The 15954-nt window shown below is 47.6% G+C and overlaps 2 protein-coding genes across 3 annotated transcripts; one reads left to right on the top strand and one right to left on the bottom strand.

The window, feature by feature from the left end:
- Positions 1 to 1486: 1486 nt before the first annotated feature.
- MCAT (malonyl-CoA-acyl carrier protein transacylase) lies at positions 1487 to 13078 on the bottom strand. 2 transcript variants are annotated; one of them, XM_073316951.2, is made up of 4 exons: positions 12436 to 13034; positions 5139 to 5226; positions 4009 to 4226; positions 1487 to 3693 (listed from the first exon to the last, which is right to left on the bottom strand). In XM_073316951.2, the coding sequence occupies exons 1-4, from the start codon at positions 12970 to 12972 to the stop codon at positions 3271 to 3273; spliced, it is 1266 nt and encodes a 421-aa protein (XP_073173052.2). In that variant the 5' UTR covers positions 12973 to 13034; the 3' UTR covers positions 1487 to 3270. The 2 variants fall into 2 exon arrangements, with proteins under 2 accessions (XP_073173052.2, XP_078705490.1); XM_078849364.1 differs by lacking the exons at positions 1487 to 3693; positions 4009 to 4226; positions 5139 to 5226 and adding an exon at positions 8052 to 9476 and having other exon boundaries at positions 12436 to 13078.
- Positions 2177 to 7841, top strand: LOC140900174 (uncharacterized). Its single transcript, XM_073316964.1, has 2 exons — positions 2177 to 6701; positions 7290 to 7841. The coding sequence occupies exons 1-2, from the start codon at positions 6116 to 6118 to the stop codon at positions 7808 to 7810; spliced, it is 1107 nt and encodes a 368-aa protein (XP_073173065.1). The 5' UTR covers positions 2177 to 6115; the 3' UTR covers positions 7811 to 7841.
- Positions 13079 to 15954: the final 2876 nt, after the last annotated feature.

The following is a 15954-nucleotide window of genomic DNA, read 5'->3' as shown; positions in this document are numbered from 1 at the left end:
TTTCACTACCCTCAGCCTAACAGCTAATAGAGAGTTGGAGCATGGAACAGCCCTCATGGAAGAGGAGAAAAAAATGTCTCAGACAGTTTTTAAGAGGAACAAGTTCTCTAAGCAAGTTAGCCAGTCCATCACAAGAAATACAAGATACTGTGGAGGAGCACTGTCTTTCCCCAAGTATGCTGACAAAAACCCAAGGCCTCTCAAGAGTGGTGAAGGTGGGGATTGTGTGTTCACGCATTCATTGCTTTGTGTCGTTCTGTAACTCTCCTGTGGTAGCTATGAGTGTTGAAGGAATTTCTGTGTGAACTCTCTGTTGCTTAGTTGACACATGTCCTGAAAAATTAAACTATAAACCAGAGGATGGGGGGGGGGGGTCAAGACTCTGGGGAAGGATCCATAAGTGACTTGGGACAGTTAGGAAGCCTCAGCAATGGTCTTGGGTTTCAGCACAGTTACATGGTGGAGTCTCCCATCCAAATAATGGGTTTCAGACAGGAAGCCTGCACCACGTGGGCCTCAGAGTCCATGAGTCAGAAACAGTGACTGGATGTTACCCAGACCCAGCCAGCTTAGATGCATGTGGGATCCAAAGTTTAGATCCAATTAATACAGCCTGGTAACCCTCTAGTACATAGACTCAGGTAGGCTGTGACTTCTGAAACACTGTTTTTAAACTCTTGCATTTTGATGGACTCAGATTAGTCACTTCACCTGCCCATGCCAGAATGGCCCTTGAAAAGCAAGATGTAGCTACAGGAAATCAAAAGACTGATACCACCACCTTGCAGTCAGACCTGAGTACTGATTCAAATCTTCCTGTTCAGGGGCTTTTAGTAGTTCTGCCTTGGAAGAAGAGATGACAATGATGTCCTTAATCTTTGCTGCAGCAGTTGCCACCTTTGGTAACAAGTCTTTTTGTCCTTCAATAACAAACAGAACTTTTTAGTCACTTCATTTGTTTGACTTCAGTGGAGAATTTCTATTCTGCCTTTAATTACAAAGGCTTGCACAGCTTTTTTAATTGATAGAAATACTCACTTGTATGGAGCTTTGCATTTTTTTAAATAAAGCGCCTCTAGATGTTTGGGCTGAATATCCAGGATGATGATTGTTTCAACAGTCTCAAATAGGTGCCATGGAAATAGCTTGGCTTCACCCTTCTCTTCTTCCCCCTAGTTCTGACTCAAGGCTGTGTCATAAGAGCCTCAGGGATAATTACCAGATGAGAATTTGTTCTTTCTTCTCCGATTTTTTTTAAACCTATGTTTTTTCCTATGGGCAGTCTGGTACCGTTTGAGGAAGATAGACACAAACATCTTGTCTTTAATAATAAGCTTCAGAGTCATATTTCCCTATGGCTGTGAGGCTAGACTGAATGAGATGCAGCATCTAAACTCAAAATAATAATCTCTTCTGTTTTTGGATTACATTTAAAACTGCTAACAGATTTGTTGTTTGAGGACTGGATTCTACAGGGGAAGATTAATTCTTAGACACAATATGCTTTATTTTAAATGAATGCTTGTTTGAAGCTGGAGATTCATTAATACATTGAGCAACAAGAAAAGAACCTGTTTCATTTAAGGGCCTAATTCATCAACCATTGGCTAGGAATGCTCCCTAGAGAACCTTGATAGGATCAGTGAGTGGCACTGCATAATCCAATATGCCTTAAGTACAACAATCACCCCATATAGTGGAATGCCATGCAGGGCTAGACGGAAAGTAGAGCCTGCCTCCTTAGTTATGGAGGCAAACAGCCACCCCATAACTTCCATGGGCACCTCCACTAGTTGGCTGAGTAGGTGGAAAGGGGGCCCAAGGCACCATTATTTCACCCACTGTTCAGAGAGAGCCTAGCCCATATACAATATAAGCTTGTAGTCGTACTGATGGGCGCAGAGGCTTCAGTGGGGCTGCTTCAGTTGTTTAACCTGAAGGGAAGGAACTGCACCTAGTATGGCATAGAGGACCAATACGATCTGCTCATCAACTTAGCACACTCCAACCCACAAGTAGAAAGGGAAGATAATTTTACTGTTGCTGTAGAAGGATCTAGCTCTCCTCCTGCACCTGAATTCCTCTCCTATTGCTGTGGCAAAAAACTCAAGATCCTCTATTCAGGGCTGTAGCAGGATGAAGTACATAGAGTATTTTCTAGCACTAACCTTCGAACACTCCTTGCGGCCCCTATTCTAAGCACAGGGGTAAGGAGAAGCTGCAAAGATTTAGTATAGCCATTTTTCTGCTTCCTTAAAAGAGGTTCAAAGGATCAGCTTGGCCCAATAACTAACTAACCGGCTGAGTTGTATGATCTAAAGAAGTGCCACAGACAGGGAACTCAAGCCTATTATTTATACCTATCTGGTGGTAGAGCATTCTGGTAAAGCTTCTGAGAGGGGTGGCACTGGCTATAAGGTGAAAAAGGTCACATCTGCCTCTGGTAACTTAGGAAAGGAAACCCTCTACAATGATCTTGAAACACAGTGAGCACAGAGGAAGGAAAACACTTCCTTCCACAGATGGACTTTGTGTAATTACTACACGGATAGCATTAATTCATGGAGGAAGAGCTTTAGAAATAATGTATTATTAATGCAACCTTAAGAAAAAACTATTTCTAATAATAATTTTCTAATTTATCTGACTCATGGAAAAAAATAAACTTTTCCTGTAGAAATAAAATTTAAAAAAAAAGAAAGAAAAAAGAGAGCATTTCAGTTATTTGTCCCACTGATTAGATACCTTATAAAACAAAACATGGTAGTGACTGAAAGTTGTTATACTCCAATAGTTTATCGAAATTAATTCTTGATCCTAATAAACAGAAGTCCAAAAAAGAAAATAATATTAAAAAGGGCCTGATTCTGCAACTAGATCCAAGCAAAAAGACCTTTGCACATGGACACAACCCTACTGACTTCAACTTAACTCCACATGGGTAAAAGGGCCTGCATATGTGGATTTGCTTGCAGGACCGGGCCCAAATCTAATAGTGAACTGGCATCTTTGTTGGCTGTCTCAGAAATGACAGGTTGAATGGCCGAACCTTAGAAGTGATCCTTCCACGTAAAGTCTGATGCATGCTGGAGCTGTAAGACAGGGAAGGAAACCTTGCATTGCAATTGTGTGTGCTGAGCTCTTCTGGGGATAAGATAAAGAGAGGACTTCAGTCTTCAGGGGTTGTCGTATCTGCCTTTCAGGAGTGATAAAATCATTTAAAATTAAGCGGGGGGCGGGGGGAGGAATCATGTGGATTTTCCTTCAGAACTACATTTCCTCTGCTTCTTCATCTTCTGAAACATCAATATGTTTATACAGCTTCCAAGCCTTTAAATTGCAGTTTCTGAGGATTGCTCCTAGCTGCTTCCCAGGCCCCACTTCATATGTATAAGGAAACTCTACTCCTTGTTTTCTTTCATATATAGCATGCATAGTCTGTTCCCACTTAACAGGTGAAACAAGCTGCTTTACTAACAAACGCTGAATGTGTTTTGAATGCATATATTTTTTGCTATCAACGTTCGAATAGACACAGATGAATGGTTTCTGAATCTCAATTGATTTTAGAACTTCAGCCAAAGGCTCTGTTGCTGGTTCCATGAGTCTTGTGTGAAAAGCACCACTGACTGGAAGCATTTTTGTTCGCTTAAAATAATATTTTCGGGAATTCTCCTGCAAGAATTCCAAAGCCTATAAGAAAAAGAAAAAGCCCTGATTAATATCACTTTGCCCTGAATTCTGTAAAGTAAATAATCTGATTTGTCTGTCTTTCAAAAACACATACTAAATTTATCCTCCCCCAGGGACCTAAATCATGCAGTTCAGAGAAAAGTACTACTTGACCACAACATACAATTGGACATGGACTGCAGAAACCCAAACCATATACTTTGTTGACATATTCACATTGGCCAAAGTTGTGCCAATATTGTTCATCTTCCTACAGATCTATAGGATGGTAAACTATTATTAAAATGTGTTTACATGTTTATTTTGAAGTAATACCTGCAAATGGCCTGCAATGACTCTGCTATCTGGAAACAGGTAATTTGAAACTTCACACACAGGATTTTCTATACCCAATGATTTACAGTGTTCACGAGCTTCGAAGCAGGCAAAGTTGTAATTTGACTCACGTTGACCAATAACTGATAGCATCCCACTTGGGACAGCTTCTGAGGCCTTTTGCATAGCTTCAGCACGCACTTTCACTGCGTACAAGGCTAGAGAGAGAACAAAAATTCTAAATAAGCATAAACTTCAGAAAAAAATGGTTAAGTTCATTAAAATGTTATACTGTAGACAATTAGCAACCTTTCAAAAAAGAACATTAATATAAATTGTGTTTATCCCTCTCATATACACCTCTTTCCTTTACAGAAGTCCAACAGTGAATGCTTCACAATATTTAATTCAAAATAGTTACATATAATTTACATTTCTCAGTGTTTAGAGTCAGTAATCACATGTTCTCCTAAAAATGTGTAGCTTAGCATTTCTAAATTTGCTGAAAGCAAGTTTAAGGCAAAAACTAAAACATTTAACATTGTACTTACAAAATTTTAATTTTCACAAGATATTAAAAATTTTATAAAAATATTAATATAATCCTCTTGTAATGTATTAAATTACAAGTTTCCTAGGCTTATAGTAAATTTAGTTTATTTATAACCAATTATAATCCTCATCAATAATAAATCTAGGAAACTTTTTTTTAGTGTCAACGTCTTAACAGTCTGTCACACAGTGAAACAATTTCTGTATGCTACAACCCAAGTATCTAAAATAGCTATTTAAGCTAGCTTTAAAGTAGGGACTGATTCTGTTCTCACAACTTCATTCCAACTGAGAAAAATGTTTCCTCCACATGCAATAAACTGCAGGATCAGGCTTAAAATATGTTTCTTTTATGACTATGCGTATATAATATGTAATTGTTTTTATTTAAATGTGAAATACTGTATTAAGTGGCTTAAGCAGAAACTGAATTTAGAAATGTATATTCGGAAGGAAAGGAGGTGAAGCAGCAAGGAAAAGTTGTCATAGAGGGGTGTTTTGGAAGAGTTGTATGTGAGTGGAGGGGAAACCACTTTGAAATATGATTCCTAATATATTAGAAATATTCCTTTAAGTACCTTCTGTATAATCTAAGGCTCCAGCAAACACTAGGGCTGCAAACTCTCCAACACTGAACCCAGCGGCTGCAACACAGCTCTCAATGACCTGAAATAATAAAACAACAAATTAGACCATATCAAGATATCCTGAGAAAAACCAAAGCCCAAAATTTCAGAAGCAACCATGTCATTTTTGGATGCCCAACTTTGAACACCTTGCGCTGGTTTTCCAAGGTACTAAGCACATACAGTTCCCATGGACTTCAACTGGAGTGGAGGTCACTCAGCATTAGTAACAGGCACATCATGTTTTGAGTTGGACACTCAAAAAGAGAGACACCTAAAATGAGGTGTCACTTCGGAACATTTAGGCTTACACATGCAGGGCGAGCTCATGGTGACACGATGGACCTGAATGAATGTCTCACAGAGAGGTCCTCGTCAGTGCCGGATTTACATCTTCGGCGCCCCTAGGCACAGCATCTTCACCTCCTCCCCCCCACTTCCCCGCTACAGCTGACCTTTCTGTTGCACACAGTTTGAGAGAAGTAAAAAGAAAAGGAGTACTACTGCATGCATCCGATGAAGTGTGCTGTAGCTGACGAAAGCTTATGCTCAAATATATTTGTTAGTCTCTAAGCCCTGGTCTACACTAGGACGTTAGGTCGAATTTAGCAGCGTTAAATCGATGTAAACCTGCACCCGTCCACACATTGAAGCCCTTTATTTCAACTTAAAGGGCTCTTAAAATCGATTTCCTTACTCCACCCCTGACAAGTGGATTAGCGCTTAAATCGACGTTGCCGGCTCGAATTTGGGGTACTGTGGACAGAATTCGATGGTATTGGCCTCCGGGAGCTATCCCAGAGTGCTCCATTATGACCGCTCTGGACAGCACTCTCAACTCAGATGCACTGGCCAGGTAGACAGGAAAAGAACCGCGAACTTTTGAATCTCATTTCCTGTTTGGCCAGCGTGGCAAGCTGCAGGTGACCATGCAGAGCTCATCAGCACAGGTGACCATGATGGAGTCCCAGAATCGCAAAAGAGCTCCAGCATGGACCGAACGGGAGGTACGGGATCTGATCGCTGTTTGGGGAGAGGAATCCGTGCTATCAGAACTCCGTTCCAGTTTTCGAAATGCCAAAACCTTTGTGAAAATCTCCCAGGGCATGAAGGACAGAGGCCATATCAGGGACCCGAAGCAGTGCCGCGTGAAACTGAAGGAGCTGAGGCAAGCCTACCAGAAAACCAGAGAGGCGAACAGCCGCTCTGGGTCAGAGCCCCAAACATGCCGCTTCTATGATGAGCTGCATGCCATTTTAGGGGGTTCAGCCACCACTACCCCAGCCGTGTTGTTTGACTCCTTCAATGGAGATGGAGGCAATACGGAAGCAGGTTTTGGGGATGAAGAAGAAGATGATGAGGAGGAGGAGGTTGTAGATAGCTCACAGCAAGCAAGCGGAGAAACCGGTTTTCCCGACAGCCAGGAACTGTTTCTCACCCTAGACCTGGAGCCTGTACCCCCCGAACCCACCCAAGGCTACCTCCTGGACCCAGCAGGCGGAAAAGGGACCTCTGGTGAGTGTACCTTTTAAAATATTATACATGGTTTAAAAGCAAGCATGTGAAAGGATTACTTTGCCCTGGCATTTGCGGTTCTCCTAGATGTAGTCCTAAAGCCTTTGCAAAAGGTTTCTGGGGAGGGCAGCCTTATTGCGTCCTTCATGGTAGGACACTTTACCACTCCAGGCCAGTAACACGTACTCGGGAATCATTGTAGAACAAAGCATTGCAGTGTATGTTTGCTGGCATTCAAACAAAATCCGTTCTTTATCTCTCTGTGTTATCCTCAGGAGAGTGAAATATAATTCATGGTCACCTGGTTGAAATAGAGTGCTTTTCTTCAGGGGACACTCAGAGGAACCCATTCCTGCTGGGCTGTTTGCCTGTGGCTAAACAGAAATGTTCCCCGCTGTTAGCCACAGGGAGGGGGGAAGGTTGAGGGGGTAGTCACGCGGTGGGAGGAGGCAAAATGCGACCTTGTAACGAAAGCACATGTGCTATGTATGTAATGTTAACAGCAAGGTTTACCCTGAAAGAGTGTAGCCACTGTTTTATAAAATGTGTCTTTTTAAATACCGCTGTCCCTTTTTTTTTCTCCACCAGCTGCATGTGTTTCAATGATCACAGGATCTTCTCCTTCCCAGAGGCTAGTGAAGCTTAGAAAGAAAAAAAAACACACTCGCGATGAAATGTTCTCCGAGCTCATGCTGTCCTCCCACACTGACAGAGCACAGACGAATGCGTGGAGGCAAATAATGTCAGAGTGCAGGAAAGCACAAAAAGACCGGGAGGAGAGGTGGCGGGCTGAAGAGAGTAAGTGGCGGGCTGAAGAGAGGGCTGAAGCTCAAATGTGGCGGCAGCGTGACGAGAGGAGGCAGGATTCAATGCTGAGGCTGCTGCAGGACCAAACCAGTATGCTCCAGTGTATGGTTGAGCTGCAGCAAAGGCAGCTGGAGCACAGACTGCCACTGCTGCCCCTCTGTAACCAACCGCCCTCCTCCCCAAGTTCCATAGCCTCCACACCCAGACGCCCAAGAACGCGGTGGGGGGGCCTCCGGCCAACCAGCCACTCCACCACAGAGGATTGCCCAAAAAAAAGAAGGCTGTCATTCAATAAATTTTAAAGTTGTAAACTTTTAAAGTGCTGTGCTTAAAGTGCTGTGTGGCATTTTCCTTCCCTCCTCCACTACCCCTCCTGGGCTACCTTGGTAGTCATCCCCCTATTTGTGTGATGAATGAATAAAGAATGCATGAATGTGAAGCAACAATGACTTTATTGCCTCTGCAAGCAGTGATTGAAGGGAGGAGGGGCGGGTGGTTAGCTTACAGGGAAGTAGAGTGAACCAAGGGGCGGGGGGTTTCATCAAGGAGAAACAAACAGAACTTTCACACCGTAGCCTGGCCAGTCATGAAACTGGTTTTCAAAGCTTCTCTGATGCGTACCGCGCCCTCCTGTGCTCTTCTAACCGCCCTGGTGTCTGGCTGCGCGTAACCAGCAGCCAGGCGATTTGCCTCAACCTCCCACCCCACCATAAACGTCTCCCCCTTACTCTCACAGATATTGTGGAGCACACAGCAAGCAGTAATAACAGTGAGAATATTGGTTTCGCTGAGGTCTAAGCGAGTCAGTGAACTGCGCCAGCGCGCCTTTAAACGTCCAAATGCACATTCTACCACCATTCTGCACTTGCTCAGCCTGTAGTTGAACAGCTCCTGACTACTGTCCAGGCTGCCTGTGTACGGCTTCATGAGCCATGGCATTAAGGGGTAGGCTGGGTCCCCAAGGATACATATAGGCATTTCAACATCCCCAACAGTTATTTTCTGGTCTGGGAATAAAGTCCCTTCCTGCAGCTTTTGAAACAGACCAGAGTTCCTGAAGATGCGAGCATCATGCACCTTTCCCGGCCATCCCACATTGATGTTGGTGAAACGTCCCTTGTGATCCACCAGAGCTTGCAGCACTATCGAAAAGTACCCCTTGCGGTTTATGTACTCGGCGGCTTGGTGCTCCGGTGCCAAGATAGGGATACGGGTTCCGTCTATAGCCCCACCACAGTTAGGGAATCCCATTGCAGCAAAGCCATCCACTATGACCTGCACATTTCCCAGGGTCACTACCCTTGATATCAGCAGATCTTTGATTGCGTGGGCTACTTGCATCACAGCAGCCCCCACAGTAGATTTGCCCACTCCAAATTGATTCCCAACTGACCGGTAGCTGTCTGGCGTTGCAAGCTTCCACAGGGCTATCGCCACTCGCTTCTCAACTGTGAGGGCTGCTCTCATCTTGGTATTCATGCCCCTCAGGGCAGGGGAAAGCAAGTCACAAAGTTCCATGAAAGTGCCCTTACGCATGCGAAAGTTTCGCAGCCACTGGGAATCGTCCCAGACCTGCAACACTATGCGGTCCCACCAGTCTGTGCTTGTTTCCCGAGCCCAGAATCGGCGTTCCACAGCATGAACCTGCCCCATTAGCACCATGATGCATGCATTGGCAGGGCCCATGCTTTCAGAGAAATCTGTGTCCATGTCCTGATCACTCACGTGACCGCGCTGACGTCGCCTCCTCGCCCGGTATCGCTTTGCCAGGTTCTGGTGCTGCATATACTGCTGGATAATGCGTGTGGTGTTTAATGTGCTCCTAATTGCCAAAGTGAGCTGAGCGGCCTCCATGCTTGCCTTGGTATGGCGTCCGCACAGAAAAAAGGCGCAGAACGATTGTCTGCCGTTGCTCTGACGGAGGGAGGGGCGACTGACGACACGGCTTTCAGGGTTGGCTTCAGGGAGCTAAAATCAACAAAGTGGGTGTCTTTACATCAAGGAGTATTTCAGGCAGGACTTCACGGAGGGTTCCAATAAGTAATGGTGGACCTAAGTTATCATTCTTATTGGAACAAGGAGGTTAGCCTGGCCTCTGATTGATACATGGCTAGATTTACCTCGCTGCACCTTCTCTGTGAGTGACTGCAGTGTGACCTAGAGGAATGGGTCCCCTAGACAGGGGAGGAGGCAAATGAGTACAAAACAAATCTGGTCTCTTTCTTGTTTTGACCCACTCCATCTATCTTTTACATCTTTGGCTGGCAGCAGACGGTGCAGAAGGACTGCATGCCATCCACATCTCATGGCTGCTCGGCAGAAGATGGTACAGTACGACTGCTAGCAGTCCGTATCGCCTGCCCGCTCACCATAAGACGGTTCAATAGGACTGACTGCAGGACTAAAGAGAATGACCTGGTCAAGTCACTCCAAATTTAGTCCCTGCGCTCATGTCTGCCCAGGCGCTCCTGATCGACCTCACAGAGGCGACCAGGAGCACCTCGGACATGACAATGACGGCTACCAGTCGTACTGTACCGTCTGCTGCCACAAGGCAAGGGGTTGCTGCTACTGTGTAGCAATGCCGTACCGCGTCTGCCAGCACCCAGGAGACATAGGGTGACGGTTACCTAAGCGGGCTCCATGCTTGCAGTGGTATGGCGCCTGCACAGGTAACTCAGGAAAAAAGGCGTGAAATGATTGTCTGCCCTTGCTTTCATGGAGGAAGGGAGGGAACGGGGGCCTGACGATATGTACCCAGAACCACCCGCGACAATGTTTTAGCCCCATCAGGCATTGGGATCTCAACCCAGAATTCCAATGGGCAGCGGAGACTGCGGGAACTGTGGGATAGCTACCCACAGTGCAACGCTCCGGAAGTCGACTCTAGCCTCGGTACTGTGGAAGCGCTCCGCCGAGTTAATGCACTTAATGCACTTAGAGCATTTTCTGTGGGGACACACACACTCGAATATATAAAACCGATTTCTAAAAAACCGACTTCTATAAATTCGACCTTATTCCGTAGTGTAGACATACCCTAAGGTGCCAAAAGTACTCCTTTTTTTTTTGCGGATACAGACTAACATGGCTGCTACTCTGAAACCTTAGAGAAGTAAGGTGCCACTAGAACACCGGCAGGCCAAGAGTCTCCCACAATCAGCCTCCATCTCCAAGAGGCTATTGAAACCAATCCAGGAGATTTAAATAGGCCACTAAAAGTCTGGCAGTGCAATGGGGCTAAGGCAGGCTCCCTACTTACTCTGACTCCACATGGCTCCCGGAAGCGATAGGCACGTTGCTCTGGCTCCTAGGTGCAGGGGCGGCCAGGAGGTCTCTGTGCGCTGCCTAGGGCTGCCAGGTGTCCGGTTTTCAACGGGAATGCCCAGTCAAAAAGTGACCCTGGTGGCTCCTGTCAGCACCGCCAACTGGACCGTTAAAAGTCCAATTGGTAGCACTGCAGGGCTAAGGCAGGCTACCTGTCCTGGCACTGCGCTGCGTCCCGGAAGTGGCCAGCAGGTCCAGCTCCTAGGAAGGGGAACCAGGAAGCTCTGTGTGCTGCCCCCGCCCCGAGCAATGGCTCTGCACTCCCATTGGCCGGGAACTGTGGCCAGGGGGAGGCAGTGCCTACAGGCAAGAGAGTCTCCTAGCCCCCTGGCCTAGCTGGCTGCTTCCAGGGCGCAGCATGGAGCCAGGAGAGGCAGGGAGCCTGCCTTCGCCCTGCTGTCTGGGAGCCACCCGAGGTAAGCCTGCACCCCAACTCTGAGCCCCCCTCCAACCCAGAGCCCTCTCCTGCACCCCAACCCCCTAGCTCAACCCACAGTCCCCTCCCACATTCCAAATCCCTGACCCCCCCAGCCTGGAGCCCCCACCTGTACCCCAAACCCCTCATCCCCAGCTCCACCCCAGAGACCACACTCCCAGCCAGAGCCCTCACCCTCTCCCGCACCTCAACTCCCTGCCCCAGCCAGGAGCCCCCTCCCACACCCTGAACTGCTCATTTCTGGCCCCAACCCAGAGCCTGCATCCCCGTTAGAGCCCTCACCCCATCCCGCACCCCAACCCAGTGAAAGTGAGTGAGGGTGGGGGACAGCGAGCCACAGAGGGAGGGGAAACGTAGTGAGCCGGCAGCAGGATCTTGGGGAAGGGGCAAAGGAGTGGGGCCTTGGGGAAGGGGCAGGCCTAGAGTGTTTGGTTTTGTGTGATTAGAAAGTTGGTGTACCGAGCTCCGACTCCATAGCTCCCATTGGCCGGGAACCACAGCCAATGGGAGCTGCGAGGGCGGTGCCTGCAGGCAGGGGCAGTGCGCAGAGCCATATGCCAACCCTGAACCTAGGAGCTGGACATGCCAATCGCTTCCGGGAGCCACCTGAGGTAAGCCCTGCCCGGCTGGAGCCTGAACCCCTCATCCCCTCCTGCACCCCAGCCCTGAGCCCCCTCCTGCACCCAAACTCCCTCCCAGAGCAGCCTGTACCTCCTCCCGCAGCCTGATGAAAGGAAGGGCGAGTGACAGAGGGAGGGGAGATGGAGTGAGCAGGGGCGAGGCCAGGGTGTTTGGGTTTGTGGGATTAGAGACCCTTGGCAACCCTAAGCATCGCAGCCCCTACTCGGGTGACCCCAGGTAATAAGTGTGAGAAATCTGGACGGGGGGGGGGTTAATTGGCACCTATATAAGAAAGAGCCCCCAGTATCGGGACCGTCCCTGTAAAAATCAGGACATCTGGTCACCCTGCCCTAGGCATGATGTGCCTAACTAGAAAGCTGGCCCTGGTCCACCCCACAGGGGTGCACACCCTGGCGGCGGATACCTCCGCCCAGAGAGCGCGGTGCGGGACGCCAGGGCGTCGAGCCCGCACCGGACCGCGGGCCGGGGCACGCCCCAGTCGAGGAGGGCAGCCCGGGGCTGGGCGCCCCCCCGGCCACTCACACTGGGCTGCTGGTGGTTGAGCTTCTCGACGGCGGCCAGGGAGGCGACGAAGAGGGCAGGCTGGCAGTGCAGGGTGCGGTCCAGCTCGGCCGGCGGCCCCCGCAGGCAGAGCGAGAGCAGGTCGTAGCCCAGCACCTTCTCGGCCACCCGGAACATGTCCCTGACGTTGGGGTAGCGCAGGAGCCCCCGGCCCATCCCCACGAACTGGCTGCCCTGGCCGGGGAAGAGCAGCACCGTGCCCTCCTGGGGGGGGGGCCGCCGCCGCCGCCGCGCCGGCTCCTCCTCGCCCGCCACCGAGCTCTGCAGCAGCTCGCTCAGCTTCCCGGCTCGGCCCCCGCCGGGCCACGAGCTGCCCCCGCGCCCGGGGGCTCCGGGGAGGGCGGCGCGCGCTCGGCAGCCGCTCAGCCGCCGCCCCGCCGCGGCCCAGCTGCCCATCGCCGGTCCGGCGAGGGAGGCGAAGCCCCGTCCGGCCCACACCGAAGCCCGCGTTACTACGGCAACCGGACTCAGCCCTGCGCGGCTTTGGCGGCCCCACATGGAGCTCCGGGCGCGCGCCTGAGGCCGGGGGGAAAAGGCTTCCCCGCGCCGGGAAAGAGGAGGCGAGAGAAAGGTTCCGCCCAACTAAAAAGTCCCCCCCCCGTACTCTCTACCCACCGGAGAGCCCCACCGCACACACCGGGAGCAGCCCCTTCCCCCTGTCAAAGGCCACCCCACCCGCACCTCTCCATAATCACACCAGGGCCTGCCTTACGCTCAGTCCCACCTCCTCATTAGTCCCTTCCGCCCGACTTTTCGCTCCTAACAACCAGTGCTTTGCGGGGGGAGGAGTCACAACTCCTGGATCAGGCAATAAAATAACATAGCAATGGAGCTGAGGGGTGCACTGTGAGCTCTGCCTCACCAAAGTCGTGCTCCCAAATTATAACAGCCCTGTCACTTTTTTCAGGCCACTTTTAAGCACTGTCTGTAACACCACAGGGGCTACCCACTTCCTACACTGAGGGCTGGCCTTGAGCTTAGCTCATGCTCAAATAAATTGGTTAGTCTCTAAGGTGCCACAAGTACTCCTTTTCTTTTTGCGAATACAGACTAACACGGCTGCTACTCTGAAACCTGCTCTTAAACTGTTCCTGTAAATTATTTATTGGAGCAACCTGTTTACCAAGTAACTGCAGAACCTTTACAACATGATTTATTAAAATTCACACTCAGGCTTCAGGCCAGGATGCAACACAGAGAGAGCCCTGTTGGAGGGGTTGCACAGTCTTGTTTTGGACAGAAACCACCACACCACGCTTATAGGGCTTGAGGTCACTGAGTGGCTCTCAGTACTATTGACCACCAAGTGCCAATAGCATGCTATTAAGATGTCTAAGGAGTAAATGGGGTTGCACTTTGTCTGGATCCACTTCTTCCTCTCAGATGGACAGAAAAATGGATTGTAACTGTAACCCTTAACTCAGCTTAATGTAACAGTTTAGGCAAATCTTTTAGTTGGGTTCTGTACCAAAGACATTTACAAATTCAAACAGGCCTACAAAGAGGTACATGGTTGCATACCCCATAACCTAAGGGTTCAAGTAAGCAGACAAACTAAACAGCAAAGAGATCAGATGGAATATGTTACTTTCAATGGGGGGCTGTTCTAATATATTTGATATTTTTTATCCTGAGAAGAAAATGTAGCTGGAATTATATTCAAATAATTGATAGTCATTACTGAAAATGAAAGCTGAAGAGAGCTACTGTTTTGATCTTCATAATCCTCTGGGATATTCCTATTGTTGATAGGAAATGCAAGGTAGTTTCTTTTTCTTTCCCAGGTATTTATTACATAACCCTTAGGTGTTGTGCCCTTAATATTGGAGGGATTGGATTAGTTTTTTATTGGTGAACTAATGGTTTTCTTTTTTTATGTCTCCTAGGATACAGAGATAGAAGCAGGCAGGATCCCTTTCAGGTGGGCCAGCTAGTCTCCCTCAGCTCCCTCTTCCCTTAATTGATAAATGGGACTGTGGGGAAGGTACTGGATCCTGAGGGAGCAGGTATCATCCACTAGGTGCTGGAACACCACAAGTGTTATACCAGTAAAATAAAAAACATCAGGATCTTTTGTGAATACAAAAAGAATCATAGTAGGCAGTCAGTTATAGCTATAACATTTCATTCAGTTTCACATTCATTCACACATTCGTTCATACACACACATAGGTTCTGCAGCTGCTGTATAGTTACCAGTCCGGAATGTAGCTTGAGTTCGTGGCTTGGGTTTGTAGTTTGTGGCAGCTAACTGGCCAGGAAAGCGGGGCACAAGGAAGAGTGGGGTCTCTGTTGGGCATGCACCGATGCCTTTCCATGTTAGCAGCAGAATGTTACTCTTCAAAGTCTTCCATCTGACCCTCCTTTTTGTAGGCTTTCGTTTGAATCCAGAGTCTATAGGTTACGCTGCCTCTGGGTCCGGTGTGATTGATCACCCTTCAATTGCAGGCATGACTTTCAGCCTAGGACCTGGCTTTGATGTTTCTTCAATTGTACTTTTGTTCTTTTCTTTTGAGGGTGGACTTCTCTTACTTTGTCAGGGCTGTTGTCTGCATCTTCAGCCGTTGGGTGTTTACACTTTATTTCATCAGGACAGGCTGGGGCTGGAGGTTGATTCCATCATCCATACATCCTCATTCACACATCTAAACTAAACTAATAAGATTACAGCAGGGTTTTGCAAAAATGAAGGTTGCAGCAAGCTTTTACAAAATGAAGTGAGCATTTTAAAATGGAATTTGGGACAAGTTAAAATGGAGTTTGAGTTACAATATGGATAAGTGTAAGGAATGACAAACAGTGAGCAGAAGTTACAATGTTGAAACAGTGTAAGTTTCAGTGATTTAAGCAGCAATTGGATTGAAAGTGAAACTCAATTAGCCAGTTATTGGGGTAATCAGTTTTATGAATGAATGTTGTTTCATTCATAAAGCTTTGCTTATGAAGTTATATTAATAAAGTGAACAATTAAAAACAATTTCATTGATGAGTTCTACACAAGGAGATAAGTTGAGATTTACGGGGGGAGGGAGGGTTTGCACATACAAAAGCACTTGTAACGTGCTATAAGTACCATTACAAGTACAGTAGATCCAAAAAAGTTTTCTACCCACTGTAGACTGCACTGGTTCAGTTAGAACCATTTTTGTGCTACTCTAGACTGAAGTGATCCTCCATGTGCAGGTGCATGATACTACTGCCCATCCCTTAGTGACAGCTCAGTGCACACCTCCCATACCATTTCCACACAGACCCAGCAGAAGTCCAGGTTGTACTTGGCTGGTCTTGGCTCAGACTGGCACCCTTCCCTTACATGAATAAAGACCCAGCATATCCTATTAAAAGTAAAACTTGTATATTTTTATTATTTCGACTTTTTTAAAAACTTGGTTTTAAAATAAATTTTCTCCCCATTTTTTTAAACCACCAGGTCTCCTTCTGAAATACGAAATGAAGAGAGGAGAGAACTAGGTCTGGAAT

Source organism: Lepidochelys kempii, chromosome 1 (genome assembly GCF_965140285.1).
Source record: "Lepidochelys kempii isolate rLepKem1 chromosome 1, rLepKem1.hap1, whole genome shotgun sequence".
Classification (NCBI taxonomy): Eukaryota; Metazoa; Chordata; order Testudines; family Cheloniidae; genus Lepidochelys; species Lepidochelys kempii.
This window is presented reverse-complemented; position numbering and strand designations above follow the sequence as displayed.